General features: G+C 34.1%; 1 protein-coding gene across 1 annotated transcript in view; it reads right to left on the reverse strand.

Annotated features, from left to right (window-relative positions):
• Positions 1 to 13,059, reverse strand: part of LOC142983651 (uncharacterized) — a 37,297-nt gene extending 24,238 nt beyond the window's left edge. Inside the window, exons 1-2 of the mRNA XM_076130634.1 lie at positions 12,899 to 13,059; positions 3,250 to 3,545 (exon numbers count right to left, since the gene is read on the reverse strand). Of these exons, the coding sequence (XP_075986749.1) occupies positions 3,250 to 3,494 (245 nt within the window). The 5' untranslated portion in view covers positions 3,495 to 3,545; positions 12,899 to 13,059. The remainder of the gene's footprint in view (positions 1 to 3,249; positions 3,546 to 12,898) is intronic.
• Positions 13,060 to 13,707: the final 648 nt, after the last annotated feature.

Consider the following 13,707-nt stretch of genomic DNA (forward strand, 5'->3'; position numbering starts at 1 on the left):
GTAGTAAGTACTTAAAAACTGCTTTGTTGCATATCATTGTTGCAAATAATATCGTTTTCAAATTTAAAATAAATGATGTATTTATCAGCTCAAAGGAAAGTAACGACAAACTATACGAGCGGCACATGATCGTCATCCTGTCTTAAAACTAATATACTTGTCTTACTCTATTATTATTTACAGTCATTTCTATTTTATTGTTAAAGGAAGCAATAACTATTATTACGCAAAGAAGTTAAACTGTCTAACTTAAATTATGATCTAGAAATATAACGGTAGGACTATTATTATAATCCTTATGTAATCGATTGTTATGATAGAATCTGTGAATACAAAATATATGAAAGATACTATTGAGTACTAGCAACATATGTAAATATGTTTCCAGTATTGTATCGTCATCTTATCGAATATTTGTCAATAAAAATTACTTGCCAATATTTTTTCATTTTCCCAAATTATAATCAAAGTAGGTACCTATATTGTAATTTTTTTTCATTTTGCCTAGCAATGTGTCCCATTGCTAGGCAAAGGCTTGGGTTTACAAGAAAAACAAAATTTGCTAGGAAGGACGATCAGTCATTACTTAATCACACTCGTAAATGCGATTCAAGATTTTGATGCCAAAAATGATTTGACAATCATAACTTATGGGTTGGCAATCCATAAGTTATGATTGTTAAATATTTTTATTATTAAGAAAAATATGTTTGATTTTTCTAAATAGTTCTGGAACACTGAACGGAAGAGAATATTTTTTTGCAAATATTACATACCGAAAAGTACTTTGGCTTTCAACAACTCCCACGTAGGCGCAGACAAAAAGCTTTCAGCAAATAAATTAACGTTTTCCTTTCATCAAAAACCTTAACCGAATCGTCCCAAAAAAAGTATTCTCAAAGTACTTTCATCTGTTCCCACCGCGTCTGGTATTGAAGGTCATTAATAACATAAATCATGAGAAAGTCTCTCTCAAACCGGTATTGACTTACACACACTTTCGATGTATTCCCGACTCGAATCCTTGTACCTTAATGCGATAAGAATAAGGACTATTTTCCTTTGATTTTTTTTGTGGTAGACTCGCGGGCTGGGACATTGTTTTGTTTCAACTTGGAGTGCGAAGGGCTACTATTTTTTCATCTTCAAATAATTATCATCATATTTCTACAAGTTTATACAAAACTGTAGTTTTTTTTATTAAATTCCTTATTAATCACTCTATCCATAGTGAAAACTGCGTGAAAATCTGTTAAGTAGTTTTGATTTAATCATGACAAAAAGATGACTTCCCAACACACATTATGATTTTAGTTTTTAATGAAAACAGGGTGGTATTGGTTCTGAATGTTTTTTTAAATGTTACCTTAAATAATAGTATGTTTCTGGAGGAATGTAGTTTTCGTTTTTATAATTGCATACGTTCTTATTCAAATTGCAACTTTAATTCCTTTTAAGAAGGTATAATTTCCTTTGTTGTAAAAACGTGCATGTAAGTTATCTAAAATCGATTGGTTTGCTACTGACACGAGGAATTTAGAAATGTGGATTTTAGTTCATCGTGCTGAAAATAAACTGTTAATTAATTAGTGTTCAAATATACATATTGTGCAGTATTGCCGATATAGATCTTAATTAAGTGTCTCGGAAAATGTGAAATTCAAATAAACGAAAACACGATTGTATGTGTCATGGTTGAATAATTTTCTACTGTTAATTAGAGATAAAAATTATCGAACCTTAATATTAAGCTCTCGGTTAGACTACAGTCTTTGAAAATCAGCACCTAATGTAGTCACAGTGCCACTGCCAGTGCATCGGAAGGTCCTGAGTTAAATTTCCACACGGAACAAATATTTTCACAAATTGTTGTTTTGGGTCTGGCTTTACTTTGCTTTTAGAGTATGCAACTTTATATTTATTCTATTACCTAAAGGATATGTTCTTTTAGAACCAATTAAGGAGATTAAATCAACTCTTCTGGTACTAAGAATTTCCTAATAAAAACGAAAATGAAGAAACGTGAATAAATAAACAAATATAACAATATGTAATATTTCATAATCCCCTACCACGATCTCTGAAGCGCGTCGAACTCACTCAAGCGTCGACTCGATGCTCCGTGTAACGGTGATGACGGAAACCGTGCGGTTACTGCTTTATCGTTCATTGTTAACGCAAGCTGGCTATAATGAGCATTTCTTTAATAGTTTACTTTTGTGCTGAAAAGCCCTTCGGTAGTGTTTAACTCTACTGATGATGATGTAATGACTTCATGTTAGAGAATAAATTCCCTCGCAGTGTTTATTTTTTTACTACGTTAGACAATACTAGCTGTTTACTCTGTTGGAGGTATTGGAAGATAACGTTTCCCGGAGCAACCTGGGAAACGTGGGGTGGGCCACTAGTAATAACAAAAAGTCATTGTATAAAACGGTAAAAAAATATAATATGTTTGACGTTTAGGCAGGCTATGCCTGTAACTTCTATACTTATCAGATACGAGATAGACCCCGCGTCAAACATAAAAAATAAAGTAAGTTGAATATTCAGGATTTAAATTACCCTTGTAGCAAAAATTGCATTCTACTATAGCTATTTATTATAATTTATCTAGAATTTCGATTTCTTATTCTATAGGCCCCATGTTTTCAAAAAGCAATCACTATATTTCGCAATAAGCACTTTACATCACATCAAATATTCAAGGTATTGTATAAATTACAGATTCGTTTCAATTACTTACTTTCTAGTTGCTATAGTGTGGGAATATATTACGTTATAGCCTTCACTAATTGTAATATAACCGTGGATTGTAATTGATTCTAGATTAGTATTAATGTTCCGAGGAGTATGTACTGGAACTAAGTAATTGTACTGTGGTAGTATTGGATCATTTTTATTGGTGTGAAGGACGTTGACCTTGAGTGGAAAGTTCTAGAAGTAAGTCTTTTGTTAGGTTAGGTATTTTAGGAAGGTTCCTTAACCTTTGCTAATTACATGAGTTTTTACTGAAACATGATAATTTTATTGTTTCTTAGTTTAGAATGATGATAATTGTGAGCATAATATACAAAAAATATATTTTGCAATGTTTGCTATTACTGCGTTTAGCATGGTAGAACATTTGCCAATATGATAAAAGTAGTCGTTAAAACTTGTATGTTTACACTTGTGCCTCTTTAATAATCCCTTACCAAATATATTTTTGGTTTCGAGATTCTAGAACCAATCTTATTCTGAACTTACCTGTTCAAAAGCGTTTCAATAAGATGCGCCGAATGCGGCAGAGCCTCCACCAGCAAATCTATTGGCAATTCAGTCGCCACACTCTGTAGCACTCCAGGTCCAAGCCTGGACAGTATCGCAGCGGCTTCTCTGAACTGTCTGCCTTCAGCCAATAGCAGCACGCGACGCAGTGCGAGACGAGGAGAGGTATATGTGTTCTTCTCCCTCTCTCGTTCCCGCCGGATTCGCTCTCGACTTTCGTTCATTTTCGTGTTCGAGTTGCAGTGGTAACGCTAGCCCATTGTTTGAAGTCCGATCTGTTGACAAGTGATAAAAGTGAGATTACTATCTATACTATCGTGTGTGATGTGAAAGTTGATAAGAGTAGTGGGTGATAAGATATCTTGCATTGATAGTGGGATACGCTAAATGGTCTAATAAAAATCGATTTGCTTATGGCGTAAACCATACCCATTATTGCCCATGTTGGTTAAATGTGGAGAAATTTTATCGTATGTTTTGAAGTGAGAGTGGAAATGTGACGCATTTTACCTTAGCCACATTAAAAACTGAACTGGTCGCTAGATACTAAAAAACTTCTATAAATTGTATCTATATATTATCTGCTGAATTAGCACATGATCGACAAAGACAGGCTAATAACTCAGCAGCGGCAAAGTAGTTTGTGAATGATAATAAACTGAAGTCCCTATATAGGGATACCTCTCACTACAACTCTTAAAAACGACTAAACCGTTTCGACTACTTCAGAATGTAACACGGTATTTCATTCATGCATTTCCCCATCAACAATTTGAACATTTTGCACAATTTACAAACAAATTCGCAAGTCCAAGTCAAAGAAGGAATTGTCAAAAGACTCTAAATATAAAACAGTGAAGTGTTAACATTATACACCCACATACATTAACACTTTCGAACTGAACATCAAATTGTTGTAATTTGTGTAGAAATCAATGGAAATGCTACAATGTGTTTTTGACAATTACCTCGTAGGTGTCTTTCCCAATTGTTAGTGATATTGGAGGTTAATGTAGGCGTATACGAGCTTTCAACACGAAGTTTTTAAATAAACGAAGAATTTACCTTTTTTTGCTGTGGTTAAAATTAATGTTTATTGTGATAAACACCTAGAAAAATATAATAATATGATCGTTTAATTTACCACGATAATAATTACGAATTTTTGCCCTCTGCTAAGTTCCAAAAAAAACTCAGGTACACTTAGCTACCTTAGAAGAACGGATTCTGCATCATACACGAACATACAAAACTATCACAAATCAAACAAACGTTTATTTCAGGGAACGGAACCCGTGATAAAATTAATAACAATTGGCTTGTCAATAATTTAACTTAAACGCAAAAACTAATTTAAATACATAATTAACACAAATTTAAAACATTAGGACCATGTTTAATATTCATTTTTGATACATTTTTAACAAAAAAGTAGGTCACAAAAATGAGTCCAAATACACTAATAACTAACTTTTACACTAAATTCCATTTTAAATGACACTATTAACTCACAATGTGTAAAAAACCAGTCGAACTGACCTAGAGCAGAAGATACCGGTTTTAAAACTCTATGGAGAAGATAGTACCGTTGTTTAAATTAAAATTAGCTGCACAAAAACTGAGGGATTTGGGCAAGTGATAGAAGTGTAAGTGTTAAATGTAATGGGTAAGGCACAAAGTACAGGAGCTAGCGGGTTGGGTAACTGCCGTATAAAGTGGTGGAATATTTATCTAATAGATAAAATGGCTAATTAATAATATATTGTAACTATGTGATTGCTTCTATGGCGCGGTCGATTGTATATCTAACTGCTGACCACGAGGTCCCAGGTTCGATTTCCAGGACAGAAGTTCTAGTAGTCTTTTTCTAATTTAATTAAGAATATTTGTTAATCGTAGCCTGGAGTTGGGTAACGTGACCTGTGAATAGATAAAGACTCGCTCCCTATTACATGGGACTAACATTTTTAACGGCGTAATGTGGGTGTATTGCATACACCGCTATCTAATATCTTAGTATTATTGATGAAATACATAAGTTAAATTTACATACCATTTCTTAAACGTTAAACATTAAAATAAATTTAACCCATTAATTTCACATTGCTGAGCAAAAGTCTCGTCCCGTAATGAAGGGAGGGGTTAACCCTTGAGTCCACCACGTTGGCCAATTGCCGGTTGGGGATATTGCATACATTCAAGAAGTGCTCTAAAGAACTTTCAGGCATGCAAGGTTGCATTACAATGTTTTCCTTCACCGTTGGAACAAGTGAAAATTACTACTAATACACACGTAACTTCGACAAGTCATAGGTGTGCCTCGTGTTTCAACTTGCAATCACTTGCGTGGGAGATACCAACTTATACCACTATCACTACTTTTTTCAGTGCTCTTTTTGTTTGAACATCGTGCGGATCAAGTGTGATGTAACAAAATAAGTTTCAGTAGAAATAAAACAAACTCAAGTCGTCTGTCTGTTTCAAATAAAACCAACACGACGCGACGTTAAGATGTAAATCTTAGCTTTAATGTTACGTAAATGTTTTAGTAAGAGTAATGTTACTTTACAATTGTACAATTAAAAGAAAGTAACAGCTTAATGAATTAAACGTGAGGAAACTTTTTAAAAACATATTAATTTTAACAGAAAAAAGCTACATTTAATATCAAGCCAATACCAATAGGGGTAGAACACTTGGTACGATCTAGGATCTATTCTTAGGATCCCTACAAACTTCTCTTGCCTCAATCTCATCCATACATAGTTAAGTATTTAGTAGACAAATCCGTGCACTAAAATATAACAGAAAAAACTTATGTCAGAAAAAGAGAATCCTCTCCTAGTTATGACGTATTCTGCAGGATAGTAGATAAAAATTTAAATCGTATCATTTTGACAGTCGTAAATATATCCTCTATAGCAAAAATACTTTCAAAACCTGACTTAAACAATGAAAGACAGTAATGTACAAAACAAACAAACTGACTTGTACCACAACGCAATGTAATAACTGTATCAATATTGTTTTGTAACGAGCGCCATCTATCGACAACTGACAGTTAATTGTATCGCTTCATTACATTTGTATGTAGGCCATCTGGCATTTGTATCGGTTCATCATGTTCCCATTCATGTTATGATACTCTCATTATGAAGAAGATTGGGCTTCTGGGAAATAAATGTAGTAGGGAATTGGAATTACTTTTCTGATACTGTTTGCGTATGGCTTACTATTATTTTTGTTATTACCTAGCGGAACTGATAGATAACTTGATTGTATCGACTAGGGATTGCAATCCGGTCCGGCGGATCCGGGGATCCGGCGGATCCGGCGTGTTTCTAGACCTACCGGATCCGGCACTGACGCAACGGATCCGGTGCCAGATCCGGTATACCTCAAAATCGCGAAAAGATAATCCATAATATCATATTTTAAGGCAGAAAGAGCCTTTTCAGCCACGGGTTATATTTGTAGTTCCATCAGAAGCAGAGTAGGGGATAGAACTATCAATATTATGTTACCTTAGATCTTTTTTTCAGACACAAAAATGATTGTTTTACTGATTCAAGTACTTGAACTTTACACTGAATGACTAAAGTTGATTTTATAAGCACATATAAGAAATGTTTGATTGTTAAGTCTGTTAAACTAATTATCAGTTTGTTGATTGTTATCAATAATTAAACCGATTATTCTGTTATTCAAAAAAGTTTCATATTTTCGTTAAGTAAAATCCAAAAAATATAAAGTTATTATTGCTCTAGTCTAGTAGGTAGTAAGTACTTACAGATAATTACGTTAATAACTAAGACTGATAATTGAATTATATAAAGTATGTAGTTTAATCTCAATTTCATTCGGTGAAAACAAAATAGTAATGAATACCAAAATGTTATAATTAAAGATGATATTATTCTTCATGATAAAATGGTTTATACCTATTTTTTTTTAAATCAAAGTACATTTACCCTCAAATACATTTGCCCATACCACCCATTCATCAAAAGCTACCATAGCCAAACTTTGTTATAAACCGATAAGTAGAATCTTGAGAGACTAGCGGACCGTTGTCATTGAAGATGAATACATAACTCAATTGGGACAAACAGTCTTAAGGCCAAGAGACCTCGCACCGACAAAGCAAACTTGACGACTCCATCTCTCTGACCCATCCATTGTGAGTGCGCAACAGAGCGGTGCTTCCCATCGATGTGTGTTTGTGTGTCTGTGCGTACCGTTACCTGCACCATGGGGCTATGGCTCCGTGACTCGGTGACACCGTGTCTTCCTGTTATACATGTCAAGGCCGATCGGTGATAAGTGCTTAGAGAGATTACGGACCACTATCGAACTAGAGATCAGAATATCACTGTTTGAGCTTTTTACGCGTCATCCGACTTAGCAGTTTACATGAAATTGACAGGGCAATAGATACTGTTTACACAACTCAGGAGGAACGCGGCTTATTATACGAGAGTCTGGATGGGCAGAGGTGTATTAAATGTATTCCGCTTTTGCAGTTCATATTCTTGCTGAAACCAACTTAATCTAATAACATATACACCAATGCAAGAATAAACTGTTGTGGCCTGCAGTTATATATAATACCGATCGATGCAACTGCAAAAGAGTTCATTTTGAAACAAGACCCGTATCTTTTACCCTGTTCAAAGATCGGAAAGACTATAAAAATCTTTTTAAAGCATCATCCAAACAAAAGTCCAATCTCGAAATAAGCCTTTACCAAAAATTACTAACTGTAAATAACTTTCCAAAACACAATTGATTTATTTCCAAAATTACGCAAAATAACTGTGTCTAGGTCTTAAAACACACATTATGATTCACTACATATATATCCCACTATAGCCCATTCGAATCATCTATTCAGGTGTGGTACTCAAAATTCTAGAATAACGTGTGTGTAACAATTTCCAATGTTTATACTGAGTTGTACTACTGATCTCGATATTCTCCATCTTGTTACTATGCCGAGATTATCTATAGTATGATGCAAAAATCTGTCAGTCCGTTTAACCGCTACAACACTGATGATCCCCGGTAAAGTTCACGATTTTGTTAAAATTTACTATGTTTAGAGTCAAAGACAAGCGGCCAAACAAAAGTTTCTTTGCTTAAAACTGGACCCTCAATAGGCTGATAATTTACAATAAATATTGTGTGCGGAGCTGAGTTAGTAAAAAGTGACAAAAATGTAAAAATAATTGATCACTAGTTTGTAGTTAAAATAATATAATCACTAATCGCGAGGTGGTTCTTCTAGGAAGTTGTTTGTACGTGAAATCCAACATACTTGTTTCGTGTGGGATTCTTAAAAGTAATATTATGGTTCACCATGATCCTTAATATTATCCGTCACATAACTTTACTAATTATTACTTTTATTTTAGATGCTTTTACGTTATAACATTTATGATGTTATATGTATATATGACTGTACATTATGGTATATGTATGTAACTTTATTACTTTTCAATCAATGCAAATAACAGCCATAATAATCCAAAACCTTACTACTACATACAACTACGATGTTCTAGTTAAACGTCTATTAGAATATTTGTACAGATTAGTGTGACTTCTCACTGTTCATAGTACGGTACACGACGGTAACACAGTAAGTAGGTGTCATTTGAAACGTGAATCTATTACCGATATGTCTCACGTTTGGAAACTGTGTGTTATGCATTCATTAACTTTAACACGTAAACTGCTTTGGTGGTCTAAAATAAGAGCGATGAAGTTGTATTTGGATTAGGTGGCTTTATGTTAAGAGTAAGAGTACTCGGTTTTGTAGGGAGTTTTACAAACATACTTTAGTACAACAACTTATTAAAGAGCCTATTGGGCAACGTTCGCAGTTAAAGAATGTCTGCTTATGCTTATAGCAGGCTTATAAAGCTCACTGTGGCCCATTTAAAACAGTTACTTTAATTCCGAAATATAAAGAATTCTTTATTAAAATCTTGATAAATCAGCTCTAAATAAACGCTTTTTCAGCTCATCAGCTCTAAACTAAGTCACGGACGTTAACGTAAAAATCTTACTAATATTATATTATCAATACGAAAATTTGTGAGAATGAATGAATGATGATGAAACTGAACAGATTTTAATTAAACTTTGTACACTGATAGCTTAGATGAATACATAGGATACTTTTTTCGGATACTTTTTCAGGCGGACGAAGTCGCGGGCCGAAGATATGATACGATAATTTTCTTATAAGCACTTAACACTTCATACTAATAGGAACAAACCCATAGAAACCTGGTAGATTGGGTCTGTCCTCATAAAAACCCAGTCCTGTACAATAACTTTCTAGAGGCAGGTCTGTCAGCTCGGTGCAGTTTTACATTGCTATCGGTGAAACTACCCACAACCTGTCGCGCTTGAATCTCAAATGTGGCTCACCATTAACACTTCTACAACAAGTTTAAGAGAATACTAGAAATATACTCCTCCATCCTTTTAAAATCCCTTTTTTTATGTTTTAGTTTGAGGTATAGCAGTTAAAATAAAGCGACTTTTTTAACCCATTAGGTACTGTCCCACTGCTTAGCAAGGACCTTCTTTCAAATTGAGGGAGAGGTTAGGCCTTGACCACCACGCTGGCCTAGGGCGGTTGGGAGTTAAAAATATTTTCCCCTTTTTTTAAAGTTATCGGCAGAATTCGGTTTCAAAAAAATCGCCACTAAACTAACCAACACTGTTTTAAACTTGATATATTTTTCATCCACATTACATTACACTATAAACTAGTTTATAATAATGTTATTGTGTCCAGAGGTTGTTGGAATTAAGCCTTTAACCAATATGAATTATCTATTTAAGTAAGCTCCATAAGATAAGACTTTCCTTGCCACAATCTTAATCAAACTGTATCGTTGTTAAATATGTTCGCACAAACCCCGACTATGCATAAATATTATTTCTGTATCTAAGCTAATGTTAATATTTTCTTAATTACAATGTAGAATATACCGGAAGGTGTTAGCAGATTTGTATGATATCCACCTGCGTTACGCTGTTAACAATATTTGTCCCATAATCCCATGTAATAGGAGGCAAGTTATTTTCCAGCAATGTCACCAAATGACTAATGTAAGGAATAATCTTAAAGAAATTTAAAAAGACTGATAGCACTTTGTTCGACCCGGAACTCGAACCGGAAACCTCACGATCAGTAGTCGGCATCACTACCAACCGCGCCACAAAGACAGCAGATTATAAATAGATTTTAAGCTCTCAGTAGTCGATAGTAGGTACTAAATGTAGAAAAACACGCTTTAGTTCAAAATACTTAAAGCCAATAAGCCACACTAACTTCCGAAATAACTTTACCTTGTGTATCAACTAAGGAACAAGATCTATGTATATTCTGGAACGTGAAGGAACTCTACACCACAACAATGTGTGACCACATAAGTATCAGTTATCTTACACTGTATCACTTCGACTCCGGATATCACCTATAATAGTTATTTTTCTTCCATGAGACTGATTTATTTATATCAATTAAATGGCTTTTAGCGGCATTGTTATTCGTTGCTTTGAGAACAGTTGCTTTTTGCACACAAAGTACATTCTTAATTGATGAAGTAGCAAAGTTCACATTCTGGAATAGTATTCTTTAATTTTTTGTCTGAAAGTATGCCAAACTTGCAGACAGAAATGTAAAATACTTGTACCTTTAAAAAAAATATGATTTGGATATTAATTTCTATCATCGCTTCATCAGCAGCAGCAACTTCATCAGACTTAAAATCAAACATTCATCTCCAGAAAACGAATCACGTTCCTTTCCTAACTTTAAGTGGCATGTTAAGCTGCGGTCCCAAGTGTCATGAACATCGACAACCGTCTTTTACCGGGGTCAATGCCCTCAAACATCTCAACAACTTGTAATCATTATCCACTGAGATCATCCGTATCAAGTTTTTCTTCAATCAATCAAACGAAGAAATTCCACAAAAAGTGTATAAATCGCTCCATTTGTAACAAGTGTATGATTAAGTTTCATACAGATTACAGAGTGTGAGATGTCCGCCGGGAATCGAACTCGTTACCTTGATGTGTAGCGAGGTGCGACAGCTAGTGAAGCGGCAATTGTTCTCACTGGTTACTAGATAATGGATTATTTTGAAATGTTTCCTTCTACTGTAATGATACACTAGAGATGATAATGGCTTAGAGTGAGTTTCTTACAGTTTCTTTTCACGAGCAGCTCTTCCGAAATGGTGGAAGATTCAAAATGATGATGACCATTTTAATATTTGTTAAAAAGTTTACGAAAAAGAGATGTTACAAAGGACATGGCCGAATTTTGTCTAGGCGGTTGCATCGTATCGAATCCATGTATGGTGCTTATACAGTATGATTTCGATTTCCAATTCTGAGAAAATTCTCGGACACACTTTTCTTCTTAGGAAGTTTGGTATCAAACATGGCATTGTGTTGTACATTGTGAGAGAGATCTACCAACGGACAAGGATGTTTCAGCGGTTCAAATGTTTTTGTTAAGCTTAAAAACTGTTATGAGTAGTTACTCAAATTTACAAATTTACCTTAGGTAGGTAGGTACCTAAGGTAAATTAATTAGAGTTACTGGACTTGATTACTTCAGGGCTTCGAGGCTTACGAGAAAGAATTGTTGTGTGGATTGTAAGGTATCGTATGGGTTCATTTCTCCGGCTAGATAGAGTACTTATAATATGACTAGATTCTGTTCGCGTCTTCGTCCACGTGGAAATTTCGGGGTAAAAAGTATCCTATGCGTTCATCGCTGTACCAAAAGTCATTAAAATCAAAATGAGTAACAAACATACATACATACATTGACACAAACTTTCGCATTTATAATATTAATAGGATATATAACTTAAAAGATAGGACTACTATCACTAGATACCGGTATTTTAAAACTCTTAGTTTTATAGATCAATAAACTGGATATAATATAAATTAATGATAAAAGTGAATTTGTGTGTCATCATGCCACATAGAAGGCGGTCAAATATTTACCAGTCAGCTATTTAGCATACACACGACCTACTACAACTAGTTATTATTTTATCTACTTTTACTTCATCTTACTGTCTCTATGGTCCAACTAATAACTGGTGTATGAATGTTAGGTCTCGAGTTCGATTCCTGTGTTAGACAAAACGCGGTTGGTGTATAGCAAAGGGTGTGCAAGGCGATTTGGACTTAAAAAAGAATCGAAAATTTTCAAAATGTAATTGATCGTGATTGTTTAGATTTAAAAAAATAAGCTTTGCCCATTGAGTTTTTTTAATACTACCTACCGTTTGCCGATAAAATGGATTTGCAGTTTTCTTATTACTATAGGAGGGATATAATATTAGAAAACGCAAATGAGTTTTTCTTATTACGGTTTGAATAATCTTAATTAAGAAAACTTCAGACTGCTATTCAGAATTTTCTGTTTTGTGTCCGATATAGCGCAACATTAATATAAATAGCAACTTTTGGGTGCATATTATTCGAATTATACATATAGTATATTAATACACCACAATACATTAATACATATTGCAATTTATCTTTAATTAAGGAATAAAAAAAAATATAAAATACTTACAAAAAATAAAACAGGACAAATCCAATTAAAAATCCAATACACAACACTCGCGTTCAGTTCACAGTACACCAACACAGTAATTAAATATTAATTTAATTAACAAATGTGAACGTGTGAGCGAGACGGCACGATGCGCGTGCGACCCGCGCGCTGGTACTAACTCGAATGATTGGGCGCTTCACTTGAGATGCGAGAAAGCTTACAGACTGTGTCATGTGGAAATGAATCATGCAATATGGTGAGTTATTATTTACGTGATTTTTAACTTTTCCTGTTCATTTATTTGTGATTATATATGGGAATTTACGTGTTAATCATTAGACAAGGTTGAGCAGGAGGAAAAAGGATTTATTTTTTAGTTTAAGGGTAAATCTTCCATTTAGATTTGTTCTATCTTGTGAAGATTTATATCAAAGTTAGACAAATGGACAAAAAATATGTTTAAATACATAAATGTTTCGGATTTGGTGGTTGTGTGTCCGTATGTTTGTGCCCGCGACCTAAAATTACATAAAAACGCTGAAGGAGTATTTAATAAAAAAAATACTTACATTATGTCACTGTGACGGCTCCTTCTCCCAAAAATATGATTGAAATGTTTACCTTTGCAATCTACAACACCCAATAAAAATACGACTTAAGCGGTACTCTACATTAAGTCACGTTTTAATAGAGCTTATTCTTTCTCACACTTAATTTTTCGAGCTCAAAAGTTTACAAGTCAGATATAATTAATTGCTACTCAAAATTGAGTTACATATGTACATTAAAGAGAATCAATTTTCTCGATAGCTTAAGAAGCGCCTCTA

Source organism: Anticarsia gemmatalis, chromosome 24, assembly GCF_050436995.1.
Source record: "Anticarsia gemmatalis isolate Benzon Research Colony breed Stoneville strain chromosome 24, ilAntGemm2 primary, whole genome shotgun sequence".
Taxonomy (NCBI): domain Eukaryota; kingdom Metazoa; phylum Arthropoda; class Insecta; order Lepidoptera; family Erebidae; genus Anticarsia; species Anticarsia gemmatalis.